We start from the raw sequence: 21,939 nt of genomic DNA, 5'->3' as shown, positions 1-21,939 counted from the left end.
TTCATACGCTTTCAACTAAAAGGATTGGACATCTAGCATTGAAATTGATAGAAGGGTGAAAAAAGTCACATGATTGGACGTCAATCGCGGTCAATGAGTAAAAGCGCACTTGTTAGATTTCATTCAAGCTGTTTGATCTGAACATCCAAATATTTTCATCCGCTGTCAACCCTTCTACTTCAAATAGATTGGACGATTGGCTTCACTGAAATTAAGAGCACTTCCATGACATTTTTTCAAGCTGTAATCATTTTTAAAAATGGATTTTCGGCAAAGTTAGAATATTTTAAAATGAAAGAAACATGTTGATGGTTATGAAACCAGTTCATGGTCTAGCTCATGGGTGTCAAACTCGTTTTTTGTCACGGGCCACATGGTAGTTTCGATAACATTCCGGAGGGCCGTTATGTCTTCCAACTAGGCTGCCAAAATTAATCGATGAATAAATTGACAGCTTTCTCGATCATGCTAAACGATAGATCATTTTTGGACATTCAAATTAGTACAAATTTTTGCAATTATTGATTTAAAATGAGGAAACACAGGAAATAATCTACAATCTTCATTTGAATTTCATCATAAAACAGAAAGTCGGCACTCATGATTTACTTTCTCGGGCCACACAAAATGATGGTGCGGGCCAGATTTGGCCCCCGGGCCGCCACTTTGACACCTGTGGTCTAGCTCGTATTATTAGCTTTGTGACTCATAAACTCACATTGACAAAGCATTAGTCTGGGTATCCTCTCCTAATCGCAAAACATCTTTGTTTACATGATCCAAAAGCTGGCTAACCTTCAGAGGTTGCCTTAAACATTTATATTTGTTGGTCCCTTTGCCATTGTGGACATGCCGATCCGCCTATCTTTCCATTCAAAGAGTGGAACAACCCAAATGAAGATTTCAGTGGTTAACGCAGACAAATAAAAAACTACCACAAAAGAATGGCCGTTAATATGTTTAACACAAATCTGCCCAGCGTGAGATTTTTGTGTCTGGGAGAATTTGAATGTGTCTTTAATTAAACTTGACTGCCAAACCCATTTGCGCAGAGGTAGTTGGAAAACGGTAATGTGCTCAAAGCCACCGGCCCAATGCGCAATGAAACAATTAGAATCACCGAGTTAAACTGCTGCACCCTAATGATGTCTTCCTTCCAGGCATGAGCAATCAAGACTTATTTAAGCTAAAACCAGCGGAGCCAGAGGGAACCAGTGTCGCTCGGCCCAGTCCTGAACATTTGCTGATCCGGAATCTGCTTCAGTTAAGCCCAACCCGCAAGCCATTTGTTTAGATATCCAACAGTATTGCTCATATTAACACTGGGACATCAAATATTTCTTGCAAATGTTGCTGTTTTGACAATTTGGCATCCAACTGCCTCTTTCCTACTGTCAAGTTGTCTTTAAGTTGGCTGGAAATTGCCAACCAGGCTGCAGGGGCCACAAACCCACCACTATTACCAAGACTGTGAGTGGGGGTTATGACACATCCGCCACAGCTAATACAAATGTAGTTGTTAAGTTGTAAAAAACTCAGACACGTTCAATACAATAGAACAACAACAGCAAGTTTTAAATCTAAAATTAGCAGTACTATGAAAAGAGTAATAATCAGTAAAATTAGTAGTTGTGAGGATTCCTTTCCAACCGTGTTACACATATACTTTGACCACCATTCCAAAAATTCATATGGCACAAGTTCTGTTCCCATTTCCTTTATCCAACTTCAAACTTTATTTTTTTTAGAAATTATCAGCGCACTAATGTATCATACCATTTTTGCCAAAAACCTACAGGTTCAAACAAATTTTAAAAAAAAAACCATCTTCATTTTCAACGGCCCCTTTCATTTCCAATGCATAAAATAAAAGACCCAATAAGGAAAGATATAGAGGAAGCAACCAAATAATGGTTTAAAATGACAGGAAATGATCCATAATGTAAAGGAAGTGTCCCCTGAATTCCCTAAAACATGTAGGAAATGACCTATAAGTACCCCAAAATGCACGAGGAAATGACCCCAAAATTAACTCATTTGCCTACCATTGACAATGATGGACATCCAATTCTTTTAAACTGGGAGCACTGGCGCCAAATCACTAGACTTCCCTTCATTCCCCGAGTCACCCCACCCAGTCAAAACGGATTGGAAGGCTTGCCCCATCAACAGAGACCAATGAGCCGACATGGAAGTGACCTGAAAACTCCCCAAAATTAATAGGAAGTGACCCACGGGATGCACAGCAAAGAATTTTCTTCACATAATCCTCTATACACTTTTACAATTTTCCCAAAATTGGACTTAACCACTTGCGCCAGTATATTATAATACACTACAGTCTAGACCCTTTAGTGGAAGGCCTTTGAAAATAATTTTAAACAAACTTTTGCATAACCCCCGAAAAAAGCCAATTTGTCTGAAAATCCTTTTCAAAGCAGGAAGCCCCCACCCCCCCTAAGTAGTTTAGAGGAGAGGGGTGAATAAAATAAAGGAGGTTGGCTGCACCCAACAAATTGTTTTCTGCTGTGACAAAACATTTCTTCCCCTCACGGACGAACGACAGTCAACATCTGAATCGTGTTAGGGCGCTCGCACACAAATATACAGAGCGGCAGGGTTTAGCTGCCAAGAGCATCGCTGATTGCTAACTGATCACAATAGCATGGCTTTTATTGCGCTTAGAATCTAGTGTGTGATTTTTTTTTTCATTCTACAGAGCAACTATAACTGAAATATCGTATATCTAACGACTGGACAAAGATAGAAGCAGTGATGTCACAGTGGAATGTCTTCAACTACATGTGGCACGTTAAAGAAGAGTGTCAAAAAGTGCTGTCCGTGGTGCTGAAGCTTATCACTCGCCATTGATGTAGATCTTGTAGATAATTAACACACGCGCAGTGCGTGCATCTCAAATCATGCGTGGTTAAGTTTTAATTGTTACAGGAACACAACAATAAAGTACTCAGGTGGTAGGACAAGAAAAATTGACTTTAGTCAGGAATTCCTAATACCCCTTTATTGCCTGAATGTAAATTTGAAAATGGCTAAATGACAGATTTTCTTAATTTCACATTACATCTGCGATTTTCATTTTGCAAAATGAATTTGCAGGTTATATGATAAAAAATATTGCGAATTGAAATGGTCTCAGTGTGAATGAAGTTAACAGAATATGAATATTCTAAATATGTCATTCATATTTTAAAAGCAAGGACTATAATATATTCAATGGCAATGCAAAATGCCAATTACTTTTATTACGCCTGCACGATTAAAATTGTATCTGTATACAAGAACTATATCAAATAATCCACCCCTTCCAATGACAATGTTAATTTTTGATTGGCACAGACATTCACTTAACATATGTTTATTATCATACTTGTAGTTTGCGGTGGTGTAGCATTGCACTGCATCATACCAAGAGCTGTTTCTAATATTTCGATTCTCTCATGTCGCTAAACAAATTAAAATGGCTGTCAGCATGATGCGGTACAGATTTACCCAATACACAACACAATAAGACATATTTAAAACAGAAGAGGGAGTAATGTAGATGGATTAAGAATAGAAGACACAATAAAGGAGAAAAGACAGCAGAGCACAGTAACTCTAGCCTATTTATCTTCAATCAGCTGCATTACAATCCGGTAAAAAAAAAAAGAAGAGGGGGCTTTGAAAAGATGACAAGAAAGCGATATTGTCTGACAATGTGAATAGGAAATTAAACAAAGCTGAGGCCAGACAGAACACCTGGATTCTTGAACGGTGAAACGCCGCGACTCAAAGTTAGAGCCTCCTTCGTGCAGCGCCTCAGGCAGATGTTTATCTCCATATTTAAAGCTCCTCATGATCCAGGTAAAGAAATCACAAGATTCTATCTGAGAGGAACAGGCCTCACTTCAGTCTCTCTCTATGTAAGAAGTGGAAACGGTGGCACGGGTGACAAGTTTTACCAACAGAAGCAAACACACTAGTAAAGGATTCGGAAATGGAAAATAAACAGCTGATCATACACTTTGGACTGGGGAATTTAAATACGTTTTTAAAAACCTTCTGACATTTCAGAGTATTTACTAACAGCAAAAAATAGACCTTAAGCAAGGCTGAAAATGCTCAAGAAAAGCTCAAGAGACTTATGACCAATGTTCCCTCTAAGATGCGCGCGTGCGCCATTGCGCACTACTCTCGTCTTCTCTGCGCACACCAGATCATATGGAGCGCAAAAAATACAATCCCTTTTAATTTTTTAGCTGTGAGGCCGACGCGCGAACCGCTCATCCGCCGGGCTGCCCATTCATAGATATTAATCATTACATTTTATTATTACTAAATTATTTATGTGTAGTAGACATACACCTGCTTATGGCAGGTGTGCTACTGGTGTGTGCCAATAGCGAGCAATGATGATGTTGCTCACACCGGTACTCAGTGTGCTCAGGGAGGTTGTCTTTCTGCCCAGACAAACAAAAAATTAGAGGGGACATTGCTTATAGCAAAGAGGAAAAAAAGGAATTGAAATATTTTAGGGGCAATTATGGTGTCATGGTTAACTCTTTCACTGCCTTCACAATAAAAGACATCCAAGGAGAATTGCAATCATTAATAAAGGGAGCAATTGGCCGAGGTTGCCAGGTATGTTATTTCACAGTTGTCCTGATACTGATAATGTAATTTTAGTCTTGGTACCAATACTAGTAGTAAGCACTAGATACAACACTAGTTTAGATATTGCATACTTTCGCACCATGACAACAGAGATTTGACAGACAAAAAATAGGAGCAATATATTCTTCCCTTGGCAAAGGCAGGAGAAAAAAAATGAGGGGCAGGGAAATAAAAAAAGAGGTGTGTCAGACCCGCCCCCATTGGACCAGACACACAAGTGCATACAGTTCTCCAAAGCTTTGGGGTCTCCACAGACATCCAATCACATTAAAGGATGGCATGTTAGGGGGGAGCGTAGCAGATAAATAAGGTGAAAGCAGAGACAAGGCTCAAGTCCGCACAGCTGATAGAGGCGGGCAGAGGAGGAGGGAGACAGACACACACAGAAAAGGAGGAGTCCCAACAAAAAAAAAGGAGAGAGAGAGAGAGAGGGAGAGCTACAAAAGAGGCCACGCTCCACTCACACAAGAAGGAGTGCGAGAGAGGCGCTCAAGTCACTTTGAAAAGAAATTTTGGATTCTTGCACTTTTTCCTGCCCTCTGGATTTCAGTGGACATTTAACAAGAACAATTTTAACGGCCTTTAATTATTAATGTTTGTTTGACTGAAGCCATAGAGCATCATTTGACTTCCATCATACCCATCATCTGGGACAAGAGGAGAGTGGAGCACGTGTGTTGGACCAGCCGTCAATTCCAGCTCGAGTTAACTTGTTGCGCATTACCAAAAATTTTTGCAGCGCATGTGGGGGGGCCGGGGGGTTTACTTAGTGAAGTCGTAAAGTATTGCAGGGGAGGACTGAGAAGCCCCCCCCAGCCCCCCAGTGGTTCAGGCGGTGCATGATTTGACTTATGGATGTCCAGACATTCCTGAAGAACTCCTGAGGAATAAACAGGCGAGCGAGTCCAACATTCTCTAGTTCTGCCACATCCTACAGATTTGCGAGATTTAAACACCGAGACTGGAGGTTGCGGGTGCCCCCCGAACGAGGAGATTTGTAAGCACGGGAGGGGGGCTACTCCCACTCTTGTACCCTCTCCCTGCCCCCAGCTCAGCATGCCCCAGCCCCTGAGCACCTCCACAGCTCCTCCAGCTCCACTACCATGTGTAGATGGACAGTGACACAAGGTGCACCCGTCGCCTGGTTCTCCTCCCACCCCCGCCAGCGCCATCGCGCAACCCCGCCGCACCCCTTATCCCTGGCCTTCCTCCTCCTGCTACTTCTGCTCGGAGGGTCCTCATCCTCGCCTCTGACTTTAAAAAGCCGACATGGCGGAGCAAGGAGGCCCAATCGACCCTTGGTGGCACGAGAAACGTCAACAACGTCCTATTCGCCGGCGACCCAGCGGGTCTCCTCCGCCGGGTTGCCAGGGGCGACCGACCTGTCATCGTCGTCTTCGGCCGCCGTGGTGGGGCGCCACGTGCGCAGCAGCTACAACCACCTGCAAGGAGACGTGCGCCAACGGAAACTGTTTTCATACCAGAAGTTTTTCCTCCGCATTGACAAGAAAGGGAAAGTCAACGGCACCAAAAGTGAGGACGATCCTTACAGTAAGTCATTTATTCATAGCCTTAGAATGATTCTCACGTGGAACTCCTTGGCGGCCAATCCATTTTGACTGGGAGGGCTAACAGCAATCCTAGTCAAATTGGTTTGGACGACTTAATGCTAGCTATCCCAGTTGAAATGGAGTCAATGTCTGCCACTGGCTACGTTTCTTCGAAACGCCTACTTATCGGAATAAAAATGCTATTACAAACTATCTTTATCGTTCCTGTGACATCAGTCTATGCCTTTTTGGAAGCAAGCAAAGCAAAGCACATGGCGATGGGAGACTAAAGAATATGCGAAATAACGCTAATATTCCAGTAGAAATTGACACATTTCTGTCTTTTTTTAAACTGAAGTCCCCTTGCCTTCCAACAGTTCAAGTATTTCTGGTCACTGTGTGCATGCCAAAATATGACAAAATCTGCAATGCATGAACATGCAAATTCTAAATGGATCATTATTTGTAGCGCCAATCTTAATTTTAATCGACCTCAGATCGGATTGAAGAAACATCGTCCATTGTCAATGGCATTGAATGAGTTAATTCCAAGCATTGCATCCAAGTCAGTCCAGTTAAGATGCCTCTACAGCCATGTATGCACTTGCTGAGGTATACAAGTCAAACCACTAAATGAGCAGAATGAAACATGATTCTCTACTTCTAATTAAGCAAATAAAAGCAATAAAAGCTGACAAAGAAACAGCAATTTTGTGGTACATTTCTAGCCATTCAGTAATCTGCCTCAGGATAAAATGCATTGAAAAGTGCTTTAATAGATGTAAATTAACCCAGATCATCTCAAAGTACCGTTGTAGTTTGTTGACAAAAGGCAGGAAAATAAAATGAACCTTCATTATAAAGTATACTTTGGATCATTGTTGTAATATTAAAAGAAATATCTGCACATGAGCAAGATCTTCTGGGTTTAGTGAACCTCAGAATGTGCTGAGGATGCATTCAGCGTGGGAAAGGGAAACAAATGAGCTCCACCATGCTGAATAATCTATCATGTAATGGTACTGTATGTCTGTATCCAATGTGGTCATTTGTATCCATATTAATGGTCATATCAGTCACACACTCTCACACATGTCGCAGGCTTCCATTAGTTTCTCCCACTGATCACACACACATTTAAATGTACTTGCAGATACACACAGGCACAGAGAGAGCCGCCTTGCACATGGCCTCCATATGGCAAAGTTCACTTTTATTAGAGCCTGGACCAGTGTGAACATGTGTGTGTGAGAAAAAGAGAGAGAGAGTCTGTGTGTGTATGTGTGTGTGTGTGCCACTCAGACACCAAGGCTCTGCCAGACATGGCTGAAGGAATTTCAATTAGCATCTTTCTCTTGCCTGCAGTCACACACAAACACACACACACCATCACGCACAACAAATCTCCGATACCCAAAAGAGCATCAATTCATCAAACGGTTTGTTTTCAGTCCAGAAAAGGGAAAGATAAGATTTACCACGGCGAATCTAGCGTTGTAAGCTCACGTTCTACAAGTGGGAATCATTTTATGATCAGCGAGGGAATATCTCTCTCCAGGATGAATCATGCTTTGACATGAGCGCACATCTGCGTACAAGCTTGTATGTATGTTTACGCTAATGCAGCACCTCCAGCTATTTAGCGCTCGCTCCAAACAAAAATTGTTGCCTTCAAATAACAAGATGCCGCTATATTCCCCCCGAGTGAGAACATCCATGTTGCGGTTATGTTATACTTGATCATTTGGCACGTGACCTTTTGACGTCGGTCCACATCTGGACTACGTTGTCAATTAGATTGTTTGTAAAAAGCCATCTCCATTCATTCATGAATATATGTAAGTTGCATAGGAGTTGTGGCCAGCGGGGCCAAGAGCTTCAAAAGCCTCCCAGTACTGTAAATGCAAAAATGTGTTCTTTTGAGGCCGATTTGCGTTCATTAAAAACACATGGCTGGTGAGACAGCGTGAAGCAAGCGTTCACACAAACACACACACACAATGCACGCACTAAGAGCAATACAACACACTAAATACTTCCAACACCATCTCAGGTGCCGAGCGTCTACGAGCCAAACCAAGCGCTTCTTTGGAGCGTTTTTTTGCAACGTTATCAAGCTCTCGTAGTCTGGCAATGTTCAGAAGGTCAGCTCGCAAATGGGCGTCATTAGATGGTGTCAGAGGTGATAAAGACATTTAAAAGTCCAGGGTCATGAATCTCCCGCATGGCCGTATTTTTTTCTAATCATGTTGTCACAGTTAAGAGCAGTACATCACTAGAACTTTTGCTAAACATGTGGCCATGGGATGGACTGATTTCGCAAACAAGAGACACGAGTGGGCGACCACCAGTGAGGGGAAAAAAAAAAAAAAACGAGTCGCGCATGCTTTTGCACCACTGGTGGGAAGCAATTGAAATGCAGCCCAATTTATGGCGCCTCTTACAATCTGATTTAAAGGGGAAGTTTTTCCACCTCCCTGCTAATTACACCAATGTGCCCCCTTAGTCCCCACCCCCACTTCCACACGCTTTGACCCTTCGCACAGTCCAAAAGATTTGTTAATGGAAGAGTCACTCCACGTGGTGGAGTGACTTTTGCCATGTGCTTTTAAAATGGTGAAGGAAAAACTACTAGAAAGAAGAGCTGTCCAATTGATATCTTAAGTATCAATTTAAGACGCAACATATGCTTATGTTATGTGATTATTCAGCATTACGCGCAAGAGTGGAGGCTAAAAAATATTCAGAAATATACAAGCTAGTGGTTAAAACCAATGCCACACATTGGCAAAAAAGTTTAAAATTTTCTAATTTAAAGTAAAACTAAAAAAAGCTTACCTTTAAATATTTTTTTTAAAAAGTGCCTCATTTTTTTGGTCACAACGGCAGTGAACCACTGAACATGAAATTATAAAACCAAGTACTGACAACTGTAGTGACATTGCTGCTTTGAAATAACTAGTAAGTAAAATATTCCACTTTATACCTTCATCTAAAAATCCATCATTTTGCCTGTCCTTCCTTTAAAAAAAAAAAAAGCAAAACACGTGCAAATCTAGCCACGTCATTCTTGCTGGGGGTTTTCTGAGGTCTTGCACAATATCTCACAACACCAATCCAAGTCGAGGATCATATTTTTCCCTTAAAGTGTGTAAAAATAGCAAACCCTAAACTCAATGTTTCCACTTGTAAAATAGTCCATTAATGAAGTAATTTCTAGATTCCAGCCATCGTTTCTTTTCTTAACCAACAAGCACAGTGAAAAATAGTCTTTCAAGACCCGATCGATCATTTTGAGATCACTCAGAAATGAATCCTAATCAACCCTATTGCAGATCTTTAATGTGTTACCAATCTACTTCACCCTTCTCTCTTTGCTAGACTAGTCTGTTTACGATTCTCATGGGAAAACGTATCAGTGTGGCCCATAAAAAAGACTTATGAGGAGCTATGGGACACAGCAGAGGTTACTGTCAGCATTGCTTTTGCTTCAAAGTCACTCTGACATCTTCATGGACTCCTTTCTCGGTAAATTAAAGTGGTGTGCAAACGTCACGGGGCAAGCCTGCTCCGAAAATACTGAAGCCCATCATAGAGATGTCCCGAAGCTGCCAAAGTCAACAATTACATTCAGCTGGGGTTTGAAAACATACACTAAAGCTAAACTACCTGCACGCTTCCTCATATATTTGCTCCATCTGGTCTTCTGAAACTAACCAGAAGGCTAACTGTATATTTGCTTATATGCTACAGAGATTGTGAAGCACATTAGTCAAGCTAATTGAGTGCTGAGAGACAAGAATCGACTTGGGATGGAAACAATTAGTTGATTGACTTGACAATTCCATCAAAACGGCGGATTGTCTGTTTTGTTTTGTAATGATCGTGATTGCTTGTGTATAATCTGCACTCCTAATATCACTCTTCAAAAGTTAATAACTTCACGATTCACGAGTATCCTGTGTTATCGGCCGTGTATAATTAGATTTGCATTTTTTTCTTCCGTGTTCAGACGGAATTTATCATGCAAAGCAGTTCTCTTAGTTTGAGAAGTCATGACTTAAATCGAGAAGCAACAATGGTAAAATACTGCACGGCACTTGGCTGGAACGATGGAAAATGGTACAGTACAGTGACTGATTGCTATCAATCTTATCAGGCATCCATCCAGTTTAGTCCAAAATATCGCATTTGTTCTGAATGAGGTACTGTGTCAGATGTAGTCGATCCTATCTGATATTGAGCAATCAGTCTAATCAGAAAAAAAAGTCCAATTAACAGACACTAAGTAGCAAAATGTACAATACAGCTTTGCCTTAGCGTCCTAGGACTTTGCTAAAGGTTTGTTGAGATCCACAGCTCTTAATCTACATAGAACGTTTCAACCAGAATATATTTTTCTAGGTGCCTTATTGGAATAACAAGAACTATTAATTCTCTGATCAGAAAATGGGCTAAAACACGAGGAGTTGATTACTATGCCAAAGAATGTTGAGTTGGTGGGAAGCCTTTTTATTGTTTATATTATGTTGAGGATTCTTGCAGACTATCATCATGATGTCAACAGACAGCAATGGGAGGAGACGCTTGGAATATTAAATACTAAACAGATCCCTAATCAGGTCTGATAACATATTTCACAAATTATTTGACTGGCCAGTTGGATTTCGGAACACAGTAGCACGCACACGTTCTAATTCCTGTGGTTTTACAGTCTGGTCGACTTGATTTATCAACACGTTGCCTATTCACGAGGTTTTTTTTGGCACATCACGACACAGACTTGACAATCCAAAAAAACGTTAAGTAGTCAAGAAAAACAAATCATCCAGTTTGGCAAAACCCGTCAAAGAAGCGCCAACATACGCCATGGTTACCGTCAAGTTTTTCTTTTTAGTTATGTAAAGTCAAGTAGCAGAAAATACAACCTTTCCTGAGTATAGCCACAGTTCTAGAGGACTAAACGTTTTCCACGCCATTAATCATGGTCATGGAAGCAAAAGCTAAAATCCGTAGACGCAGTTATTGATACTTTTCCGCCCCGTCATGTTGGAAGGGTAACACCGAAAGTGTCATTTTTGCGTTACAAAGTGGAGTATGTGAAGCGACACAATTAATGGCCAGTAAAACAGTGGGAGGTGAAGAGCAGCATCTGTGATGGATAACATCCAGAACTGCTGCTACACAGACACCATGTGCTCCCCGCTCGCTATCCGACATTCCCTCACCGTCGTAACACCCCCGCCTCGTACAGCCTGCATGAAAGTGAGGCTCTTAATGGAATCATCAAAGTTAGCGCTGAGGGCTTTGAGTAAAGTCCAGAGAAGCATCTGGACAGACTGGGAGAACAGAGCAGCCAGGAATGCCTGCTAATTAACCTGTTTTCACCACGTTTAGCAACTTTTTGCCATCCCCGACTTGCTAATTTTGCCGAAATGCCAGTTGAACGCAGCCCGTGTGCCAGAAAAATAGGGCGGCGTGGTTCGTTTCTATTCAAATGTTTTATTGCGTAGCCTGAGAAAGCTCAGAAGTAATGATGTTCTCGATTAGACTGGTGTCCATGCTAAAGTGGTGGCAGTTTAAAGAGAACTGGAATAAATAAAAAAAAAAATGACGCAATGGTTAATGGTCTTATGGTGAAAGTAGGTCATATTTTAAGAAGAAATTTACCCTTTTACTTTAGGCGAATGGATTGTATCACTAAGTATCGGTATTTCGACCAATATTATATAACAGTAGTATACAAGATATAAAGGGAAATTGTTCATTTTCAGCAAGATATGTTGAGATTGATTATAAAAAGATTAGTTTGAAGAGAGGTTTCCTATTAGGCATTTTAAACTTAGCCTGCTTTTAACGCCTGATTCTTTCTGTGTAGATTTATTTTTATCCCAAATAAGTGTTTATCAATCTGCTGACAAATTGCAATGATTGAAAGATAAAAATTCCTTTGCCAAACAGTTTCCAACTACAAAAAAACAGCCGTATTGGCGAAGAAAACGGTCATTTCTAGTCAATTCAATTGAACTCTCCTTGGAACATTTTTTTTCTAAGACAGAACTTATATACTGTATAGACAGACAGAGAAAGTTGTACATAATAGTGCAAAATGACCAGATTTCTTAGTGCCAACACCTCTCACCGCACCAGGCAGCCGAGGGGCAAATGAAAAATGTGTGAAATGCAGATGACCGTCACAGCACATTAGCTAAAAACATAACTCCTGCAGTGGAAGGCCTATGAAATGTTTTGACAGAAACTGACAGCTTTGGCACTTTATCATCTTACAAAGTCAACAGGAACGGCAATACCTGGTGCGGTCACTTTAAAAAAAAAAAAAATTATGCAGCCCCTCACTTCGTTTCTCCATCAATTCCATATTATAGGAACCCTGGATTTATGTTCTGCTTCTCCCCAACTGCTTTAAAATGTAAGGTGACACAGCTGGCAGTAGTCTTGTAAAGTCATAAGCGATATAATCCAACTAACAATTGCCTTGGACCAGCAACCTCGGCATTTTAAACAAAGGCTTTTCGCTCATTTTGTGGTGTTTCAGAATCACTCGATTTGGTTTGCTTAACCACAAAGAATTTGGATCTCACCAAAATATGCAAAAGTCACATATGTGAAAGAACTGAAACAATTGATGGGGCAACATTGATCGATTTAACACAATGTGTTTCAAACAGAGGAATGGATGACGTTGACGTTTAAAAGCAAATAACCAAGTTAAATATTAGCTAACATTATATTTTATGATTAAAATTATATTTATGAATTTAAGCAATGTTATTGCCCCTTCTGGTTTAGTCCAATCCAATGAGTTAAAAAAAATAATAATAATTTAAGGGTTTAATGTGCATAACAATGTACATAAAAACAAATCCTTAGAAAATATTGCAATACTGACATAACATGACCAAACTAGGTTTGGATTTATAAAAAAACAAAGTGTATGGCAATCATTACCTAAAATAGTTTTTGCATTCCCACACATCTCACTTATTTGATCCCCCAAGAAAATACTTTACGAGCACTTTTTGTCTGCTTTAGTTCAACACTTATTTTTGGGTTCTAAGTTGAAAGTGTGAAGAAGAAAAAAACAATAGAGAATAAACGAAAACTGTGTGAACTAGTTCCATACAAACTGAAGACGGTTCAGTATCAGAATCAATTAAAAATGATGAAATCCAGTTTAGGCTAAATTTCTGAATGGTGACCAAAAAATGTGACCGCATGCACTAATGCTGAGTTTTTTGATTGGAACGTGCATTTCCAAATAAGGAGAATATGCTGGTGACTCTCCCTAAAATAGTACCATGTGATTGAGTACTTTATATGGTTATTAATATCTTTTATACAAACATAATGATCAATCACAATTATGAGACTTCCAGCATAGTTTGAAATCTTGCCACATCATCCTTTGCCCCGACCATAATTTGATATTTTCACGACATTGGCTTCACATTAGGTATGAATTTGGATGCTTGCGTAATTGTTCCACATGGTAAACAATAAACATAGCCAATAAAATAACTATTTAGCCAATAAATCTTAGCTCATGTTACATACTTGATGTGGTCGGCGGGTTCGAGGGGGTTAGCACAAATCTCCAGCTCCTTTTTAATGATAACAGGCAGTGTGTGTATTTAGTGAAAAATGTCTTGCCATGCCTTTTCTATTAAGTGAACCTTGAGCTATTTGCAATGTTTCTTAGCCTTTAAAACACAGATAATTAAGATGCCGGGCTATGATCCAGAGGAGCCATGGAGGGGAGTTCATGGCCCCTTTCACAAATAAGACCACATAAATGAACAACAAGAAAAAAGGCAAAGTGTTGACTAGGCTTATTAAAACAAATAAAACAACATACATTGTTGCGTGTGTGGTAAAGTGGTGATACGATTCAAGAATTTTCTCGCAACGTGGGGGGCTTAAACAGGTGGAGCTAGTGACCTTTATTTTGACTCGTCATAGAAATGTCCGGGTAGAACATTTTGAAGCTGATGGATGAGTTATGTAGCTTTTTATGGACGCCATTTTGACGGATGGTCTCGCCTTTGCGAGCCAATACAACGCTTTTTGGGGTCTACAAGAACATACTTTTATTGATGGGAATATAAGGATTGGACTGGTGTCAAGAGGCTTTGGGGACTGAGCTTTACTAGAACAAGCCAAAATAATGTGTGGTCTTACCACTAAGATCCCAGTTAATATTTTTTAAGAGAAATGGAAAGTCCACATTTTCCCGGATTTATAAGAGCACATAAATCATTACATTGCAATTTGAAAATGGTTGAAGAGGAATTTAGAAAAAGACATCTGGTGCATAGGCAAATAAATTTGGTTTTAAAAAATCTATTAAAAACTATTCAAGTCACAGAAAAAATATTAAACGTATCAACTGAAGAAGTTTTATCAATTAATGAATTAAAAGCTGAGTTAAAAGAGCAATCGCCTGAATTTGCCTGTGGAAATTTCAATGTGTTGTATGCTAAATATGTTATATATAGCAGTCCTAAAAAATATTTTTGATGAAAAGTACACCTACTATGCTTCTGTTAATAAAACTTGTTGGGGAGTATCATTTTTGGAGAACCTCTGATTGAGGCCATTTTGCAGTTTAACATGCATACAGAATAAAAAGAAATACTGCAAATAAAGACAACAGTGTCCCTTATCAGCTGGTGCATATCTTAACACACATAGTTCCTAACAGTGGATAAACACATCATGTTGAAGGAGCAATTGCGGAATTGTTCAAGTTCCATAAGCACAAGGCCACTCTTTGCTGGAGAGATTGTCCGTACTTTTTTTCAATTCTAAATAAGAAATATTTTAGGTCAATGGATGCGTCATGAGGGGAAGGTTGATGGAAAGTTTAGGGTAATGTGGCTAAACGTGTGTACATGCAAATACTTAACAATATAATTACTCAGAAAAATGTCAAATGTTTTTGTCGTCTGAGAAACTCATTTTAAGTGTCCAGCGGAAGCATGAAAAAAAGATATGAGTGGACATCTATCTAGAGCACATGTGTCACGGATATTCTAAAATGTATATACTTCTAATGACACTACTGAAACAAAATAGAGAATCTATCTAGAAAGGAATACAAAAATCTTGTTTTTATACTGCACCTTGTTCAACTATAGGATTGACTTCAATCTGTGACCTTTGACCCTTTCTCTTATACCACATGTGTCAAAGTGGTGGCCCGGGGGCCAAATCTGGCCTGCCGCATGATTTTGTGTGGCCCGGGAAAGTAAATCATGAGTGCCGACTTTCTGTTTTAGGATGAAATTAAAATGAAGAGTATAGATGTATATTAAATTTCCTGATTTTCTCCCTTTTAAATCAATAATTGTCATTTTTTAAATCATTTTTTTCTGTGTTTTTAGTTCAAAAATCATTTTGTAAAATCTAAAAATATATATATATAAAAGCTAAAATAAACATTGTTTTAGATCTATAAAAAACTGAATATTCAGGGATTTTAATCCAGTTCTTTTAATCCATTTATAAAAATAAAATCTAAATATTATATCTAAAATGTCAAATCAAGTTGACGTTAAAGCGGCCCGCGAACCAACCCGAGTCTGACACCCAGGAAGACTAAAAAAAAGGGAAAAAAAGCAATGCACTTTTTAGGCAATAGTGGTATTTTGCTGTGTACAAAACTACACCCAAAAATGCAAAGAAAAACACCCCATCAAAACTCAGTACCTACACCCAAATACTTTTCATGAGCATCAAGCTGGGATGTCCTGCACTATTGTGATGATTCTTTAAAAAAATAATTCAATTTTTCCTCCTTGTCTAAACTAGTTCCTGACCAAAAAAATGTCCTTTTCCATCCCACCAGGTATTCTGGAGATTAAGTCAGTGGACGTGGGAGTGGTGGCCATCAGGGCCCTCAGCAGCAACTACTACTTGGCCATCAGCAAAAAGGGAGAGCTGTACGGCGCGGTGAGTTTAGTTTACATCTTAATATCTATCTTTCATCCAAATGAATTTAGTATTTCACATCAACATAAAAGTAAGTACACAATAGACGGTACTTTTGGTTACAAAATGAATTCACTGAAGGCTCTACCTGTTTTCCAATCAACAGAATGACCATTTTAGTCAGGTAGACAGTTGCAGATTTTGCAGTAAATATGATATTTATGAATAATTTTAGACAATCATTTTTACTACAGCTTTCGCGTTATATTATTAGTACTATATGGACATAATACAGCAATGTTGTTAAATCGTGTTAGACTTGAAGTCAGGTTTATTTCGGCATAACATGGGTAATATTGTATAGGAAATCTATATATGTATCAATGTTTTTGTGGAGGGAAGCTAAACCACGTTAAGGAGGCATCATAGAACATAGAATAGAAAACAGAGTCTATGTTTTCTATTCTATGTCATAGAAAAAGGCTGGTCAGACAGAAGCCTTTCTATCTGGTAACCAACTATGATAAAAAAAGCTAGAGTTGGTCAATTACTCCAACATTCCCTCTTCTATTTCGCAAAATATAATATATAGGACTGTATAACATACAATGCTAGTCAAGTCAGCAAAACCAGAAAACATGAACATCCAAGCCAGGGTTTAAAAAACAAACAAAAAACATCTACAATCTAAATCTATTGGAAAGCTATGTGTGTAACATGCACGCACCATAATCCTAACAAATCCCATTGGATTTTGTTGGCGTGAATAATAGGTGTTTTTCTTTTTCCAATGGGCCAGCAATTTCCTATCTGTTCGCGCAACAGGAAGTCAAGTTAGTCAATGCGAGTCCTCTCCAGATAAAGAAGTCAGTGTTGCAGAGCCATCGAGTGTAATCAAACGCCAGCCCTTTAGGCCTGCGCGAGGAGACAGCTTGTGTTGCAGCAGAGCGCTAGTTCACGTCATGGGAATTCAGTTTGGGGGGGGACAGTGCAACAGAATGCCTCTTTTTCTATTCTAGCGGGTGTCATTTCATCTGTGCCGCCGCGCCGCGCCGGAGAGCGTTGCCTCTTTCACACCGAGGGAGGAAGAATGAGTGCGAGAGAAAGAGAGATGAAACGAGGGCTGTGCCCCACTGCAAAGGAACTGAAGGAAGAATAGATAAAAGGAAAGGATTGAGTTTCTGTGAACGAGAGGACGCCAAGGATTTGCGCCACGTTTCGGCCTACCGCGAGCTTGACCCGTACGATCGGGATTTTAGGGGTGGACGTGGTGCTTGCGCTATTGTGAAAGAAAAGTTGATTACGGATACTTGAGTAATCTAACGTGCAGTTAAGGTAATGATGCATTATCAAGATGCAAAAAAATCCTGTTATGAGGTACAGGAAGATGTTATAGTTTTCATCTGGTTTCGGTAAACACGATTTAGGTCACAGGTGTCAAAGTGGCGGCCCAGGGGCCAAATCTGGCCCGCCGCATCATTAGTAAATCATGAGTGCCGACTTTCTGTTTTAGGATCAAATTAAAATGAAGAGAATAGATGTATATTAAATTTCCTGATTTTTCCCCTTTTAAATCAATAATTGTAATTTTTTAATCCAGTTTTTCTGGGTTTTTAGTTCAAAAATCATTTTGTAAAATCTAGTAATATATTTAAAAAAAGCCCAAATAAACATTGTTTTAGATCTATAAAAAACTGAACATTCAGGGCTTTTAATCCAGTTCTTTTAATCCATTTATTTAAAAAAAATCTAAATATTATATCTAAAATGGTCCGGCCCACATGAAATCGAGTTGACGTTAATACGGCCCGCGAACCAACCACCCGAGTCTGACACCCTTGATTTAGGTCAGTGAATCAACTGCCAAGAACTTTTTTGATTAACAGTTAATCAATGGAGTGTTTATTTTTAAGCATGCTCAATTCTCTTTGCGAATTGTTTTTATCAAAGCCAAGCAATGTGTTCAATAAAACTGTATCAAATCCAGCCTTTGGGTTAGATTATTGACGACATACCCACTGTGCACATGCTGGAAGATCCCAAATAAAGTGAAAGAAAACAAAAACAAAGCAAGCAAGAGACTAATGAATATTAAATTGAACACAGCGCCTAACTCTTTGATAGGCGTCCAATTGAGCTTATGATCATTCTGCTATCCATTTAAAATTTGTTTGTCATTGGTAGACATCCAATTCATTTGAAATTGAAGGGCATTTAAGCAATTAAAGTGATTCTGCCATTGTCCCCACCAATAACATTGTACTTAGTATTTCCATATCTGGTAGTCATGCAAGTTTAAAGCTTGCAATGTTTTTTTAATCACATTTACGTCGGGGAAAACAAAAAGGATTGACGAAAACAACCAAAGAAGTCGAATTATTCTGTTATTACGCATCACTCAACCTTGACATCTCCTTTGCAGAGGGACTTTGGACCCGATTGTCGTCTGATCGAGCGCATCGAGGAAAACAAGTACAACACGTACGCTTCTGCGGAATGGCGCAACAAGAGAAAGCACATGTTTGTGGGACTTAATGCCAACGGAAAAGCCGTAAGGGGTAAGAAGACCAGGAGGAAAAACACAACCACTCACTTCCTGCCCATTGTCGTTCATCCCCGGTAACGGGACAAGATGTGGAGCATCTGGGGAAGGACTTGTTTAGAAGGAAACTGAGGGCTACTGTGCATTCGCAGAAGAAACGCAAAGACATTTTGCATCTGTCGGATGAGGACACAAAAGATATATTGCTACTGTATACAATGTACATAATATTGTTGGGTCTAACTTATAAAAGTATGCTGGCACAGTAGGAAAATTCATTGTGATCAGCAAGTTGGCGAGGTTGAGAGAACAGTAAACCAAGCAAGTCAAATTATCTAAAGTTTCTTTCTTTTTGGGTGGGGAGGGTTTATTTATTTTGTGTAATATTTAACAGAAAGAACAAATACATGCTAAAAAAGGCAATTATCTTTTTTTTTGTAAAAACAAAAACATGTATGCTGTTTATTTGAATACTACTCTTTTTAAAAACAGAATAAATATACAGATATATTTGTCTTTAACTTGCATGGACTCCTTTGTGCATTTGAAAATAGGTGAATATTTTTGGCGTGTTTTAGTGGTTCCAAACTGGTTGACGCACTTCCTAGAATTAAAATGATATATGTAGATCCCTATCATAAAAATGCATGATGTATGGCGATGTCTGAATTGAAAGAATTCAACAATTTGCGCCAAAATGTGAATTACAAATTGAAAATTGCGAAAAAAACAAAGCCAAGAATTAAAAAAATAATAAACCATTACAAAAAGCTAAATACCAATACATGATTTATCGTTAGACGTGAAGGAGTGAGTACCTATTGCCCATTCAAGCACAACGCCACCATTGTAGTGTAATTATTTGCAAAATGTGTTACACACATGCTATGCAAATAAAAGTATGGCCTTTAATAAACACCTATCACATCTGCAGTTCAGTAAATAAACGCCTTAACTCTCCCTGGGCACTTTGGCTGAAAGTCTTCTAGCCAATGAAAAATTGTGCCCCATATTTTGTAACATTCCCTCCTAAAAAGATTGTAAAATGATTTTTTAGCAGGAAAAAAATACAAAAAAAAGGAAAAAACAGGCATTCCGCACACAGATTTTGTTGTGGCGCATCAGTGTGGTCCAGCAGCTGGGGGAAAACCCTCCTCCTTGACCTTACTTGTCTGAAACCTGTTGCCGAGACCCCCCCACACGAGACAGCGGGGCATATGGCGTAACGTAAATATCACCCTCTTGTTTATCACCTGACTCTAATTAACTATGATGTCATGTTTTCTTAATCTTCTGTCAAGTTCTTAAAGCAGTCCGTCTCATGTGGTCCCTGTCTGGGTCCTGCTATTTCTCTGCTTGCCCCCCCCCAGTCCGCAATGACTTTTTATACCTTGGTGGGTCTCATCAGTTTTGAAAAACCTGACCGAGCAAGGTTATTCTCACACACACACACTGGTAAACTTCTTCTGCTTCGGGGCTGCAGTTGTAATTTGTTCATGGCATCGATCACTTTTCAACTCTGCCATCTGTTCGTCTCTCTTTGTCTTCCCGTATTACGAGAGGGAAAAGACAAGAGGATCCAGATCGTGTGCTCGCTCGCGTCCTAACGTGAGCAACGTATGATACATCAGAGGGGGCGCTTCAAATTTCCTTTTATCCCCACCGGGAAAGCGGTTCTTTGTTTACATGATTACTTGGGTGTTCCGTAAACGACATATCAAGTACAATTACTCTGAAATGTGTTCAAGACACTGAACCACCCACACCCCTTTCCCACCCTCATAAAGTTCAAGGGCTGGCAGTCCAAAGCCAAGGTACATATGGATAGGTTATGCGGGTTATGTTTACACGAAAATTGGAAAATCTGTTGCAAAAAAAAAAAATTAACTGGAAAGGCTATAACATGAATGCCATGTTAATTATTGGCAATGTCACTTTAAAAGGAAAGAATACATATGCCGCAATTTTCAGACCATCAGTCACACCAGCCCCCCCCCCCCCAAAAATGCACATTGAAGAACTGCCGCATTAAATGGTATAAGACAGGGGTGTCAGACTCAAGTTGGTTCACGGACTGCTTTAACGGACCATTTTAGATATAATATCTATTATAATATAATTATTTTTTTTATAAATGGATTAAAAGAACTGGATTAAAAGCCCTGAATATTCAGTTTTTAGGGATCTAAAACAATGTTTATTTTAGCTTTTTTTATATATATTTTTAGATTTTACAAAATGATTTTTGAACTAAAAACACAGGAAAAAATTATTAAAAAATTACAATTATTGATTTAAAAGAGGGGGAAAAAAAATCAGGAAATTTAATATACATCTATACTCTTCGTTTTAATTTGATCCTAAAACAGAAAGTCGGCACTCATGATTTACTTTCTCGGGCCACACAAAATGATGCGGCAGGCCAGATTTGGCCCCCGGGACGCCACTTTGACACATGTGGTATAAGAGAAAGTGTCAAAGGTTACAGATTGAAGTCAATGCCTATAGTTGAACAAGGTGCAGTATAAAAACAAGATTTTTGTATTCCTTTCTAGATAGATTCTCTATTTTGTTTCAGTAGTGTCATTAGAAGTATATACATTTTAGAATATCCGTATACCTTTGGATTATTTTGTTGCTTGTAACCCTTAACTCATTAACTTCCATTGACAATTATAGTCAATAAATAATTGTCATCTTGGAAAGCAGGTATTAGTATAATTTCTAACTTCAAATTAAGTCTAGGTTTACTTAAAATAGTTTAAACCCGATCATTTTCACCTGACTCCGTCAATTTAAAGAGTAAAAGTGGAAGGATTTGAAGTTAGCCGTTGCATCCTTTGAAAAAAAAAAAAGTTTGGATACCCCTCTCAGGTGCCATCATATTTCTAGATGTACAATAAAAGGCTTCATCGAGTTCATTGAAAACGAAATTGGGTGAAAGTTTATGTCAGTATGAGCAGCTTCAAAACATTGATAGCGAGATGAGAAATATTGTCCTCATCACAAAGTATTAAGGTGCAACGTGGAAGTACTGTGCCAATATTTTCTTCCATTAAAAATGTAAAATAAAAGGGGTTAGGATTTGTGGTTTGGAGGTTTATGTACTGAAAGAACCACAGTCCTGTGGGGATTTTGGCAGTCGAGGTGGGGGCAAGGGAAAGTGAGTATGGGGAGGGTCAATGTTAGCTCAGGGGGCAGCGGTATGGACCTGATGCCAAA

At 39.2% G+C, this 21,939-nt stretch overlaps 1 protein-coding gene and 1 long non-coding RNA gene across 2 annotated transcripts in view; one reads left to right on the top strand and one right to left on the bottom strand.

The window, feature by feature from the left end:
* The window catches only part of LOC144091008 (uncharacterized), a 62,850-nt gene that overhangs the window by 27,090 nt on the left and 13,821 nt on the right, over window positions 1-21,939 (bottom strand). The window lies entirely within an intron of this gene.
* On the top strand, window positions 5,479-19,179 carry fgf10a (fibroblast growth factor 10a). The gene is made up of 3 exons (XM_077622861.1): window positions 5,479-6,225; window positions 16,093-16,196; window positions 18,598-19,179. The coding sequence occupies exons 1-3, from the start codon at window positions 5,778-5,780 to the stop codon at window positions 18,796-18,798; spliced, it is 753 nt and encodes a 250-aa protein (XP_077478987.1). The 5' UTR covers window positions 5,479-5,777; the 3' UTR covers window positions 18,799-19,179.

This window comes from Stigmatopora argus, chromosome 16, assembly GCF_051989625.1.
Source record: "Stigmatopora argus isolate UIUO_Sarg chromosome 16, RoL_Sarg_1.0, whole genome shotgun sequence".
In the NCBI taxonomy this organism is placed as follows: domain Eukaryota; kingdom Metazoa; phylum Chordata; class Actinopteri; order Syngnathiformes; family Syngnathidae; genus Stigmatopora; species Stigmatopora argus.
This window is presented reverse-complemented; position numbering and strand designations above follow the sequence as displayed.

Bases quoted from the DNA above. Each gene is read 5' to 3' on its own strand.
- fgf10a (XM_077622861.1), top strand. From the start codon at position 5,778: ATGTGTAGATGGACAGTGACACAAGGTGCACCCGTCGCCTGGTTCTCC. The intron at 6,226-16,092 runs GTAAGTCATTTA...CCATCCCACCAG, and splicing joins AAGTGAGGACGATCCTTACA to GTATTCTGGAGATTAAGTCA. The intron at 16,197-18,597 runs GTGAGTTTAGTT...TCTCCTTTGCAG, and splicing joins AGGGAGAGCTGTACGGCGCG to AGGGACTTTGGACCCGATTG.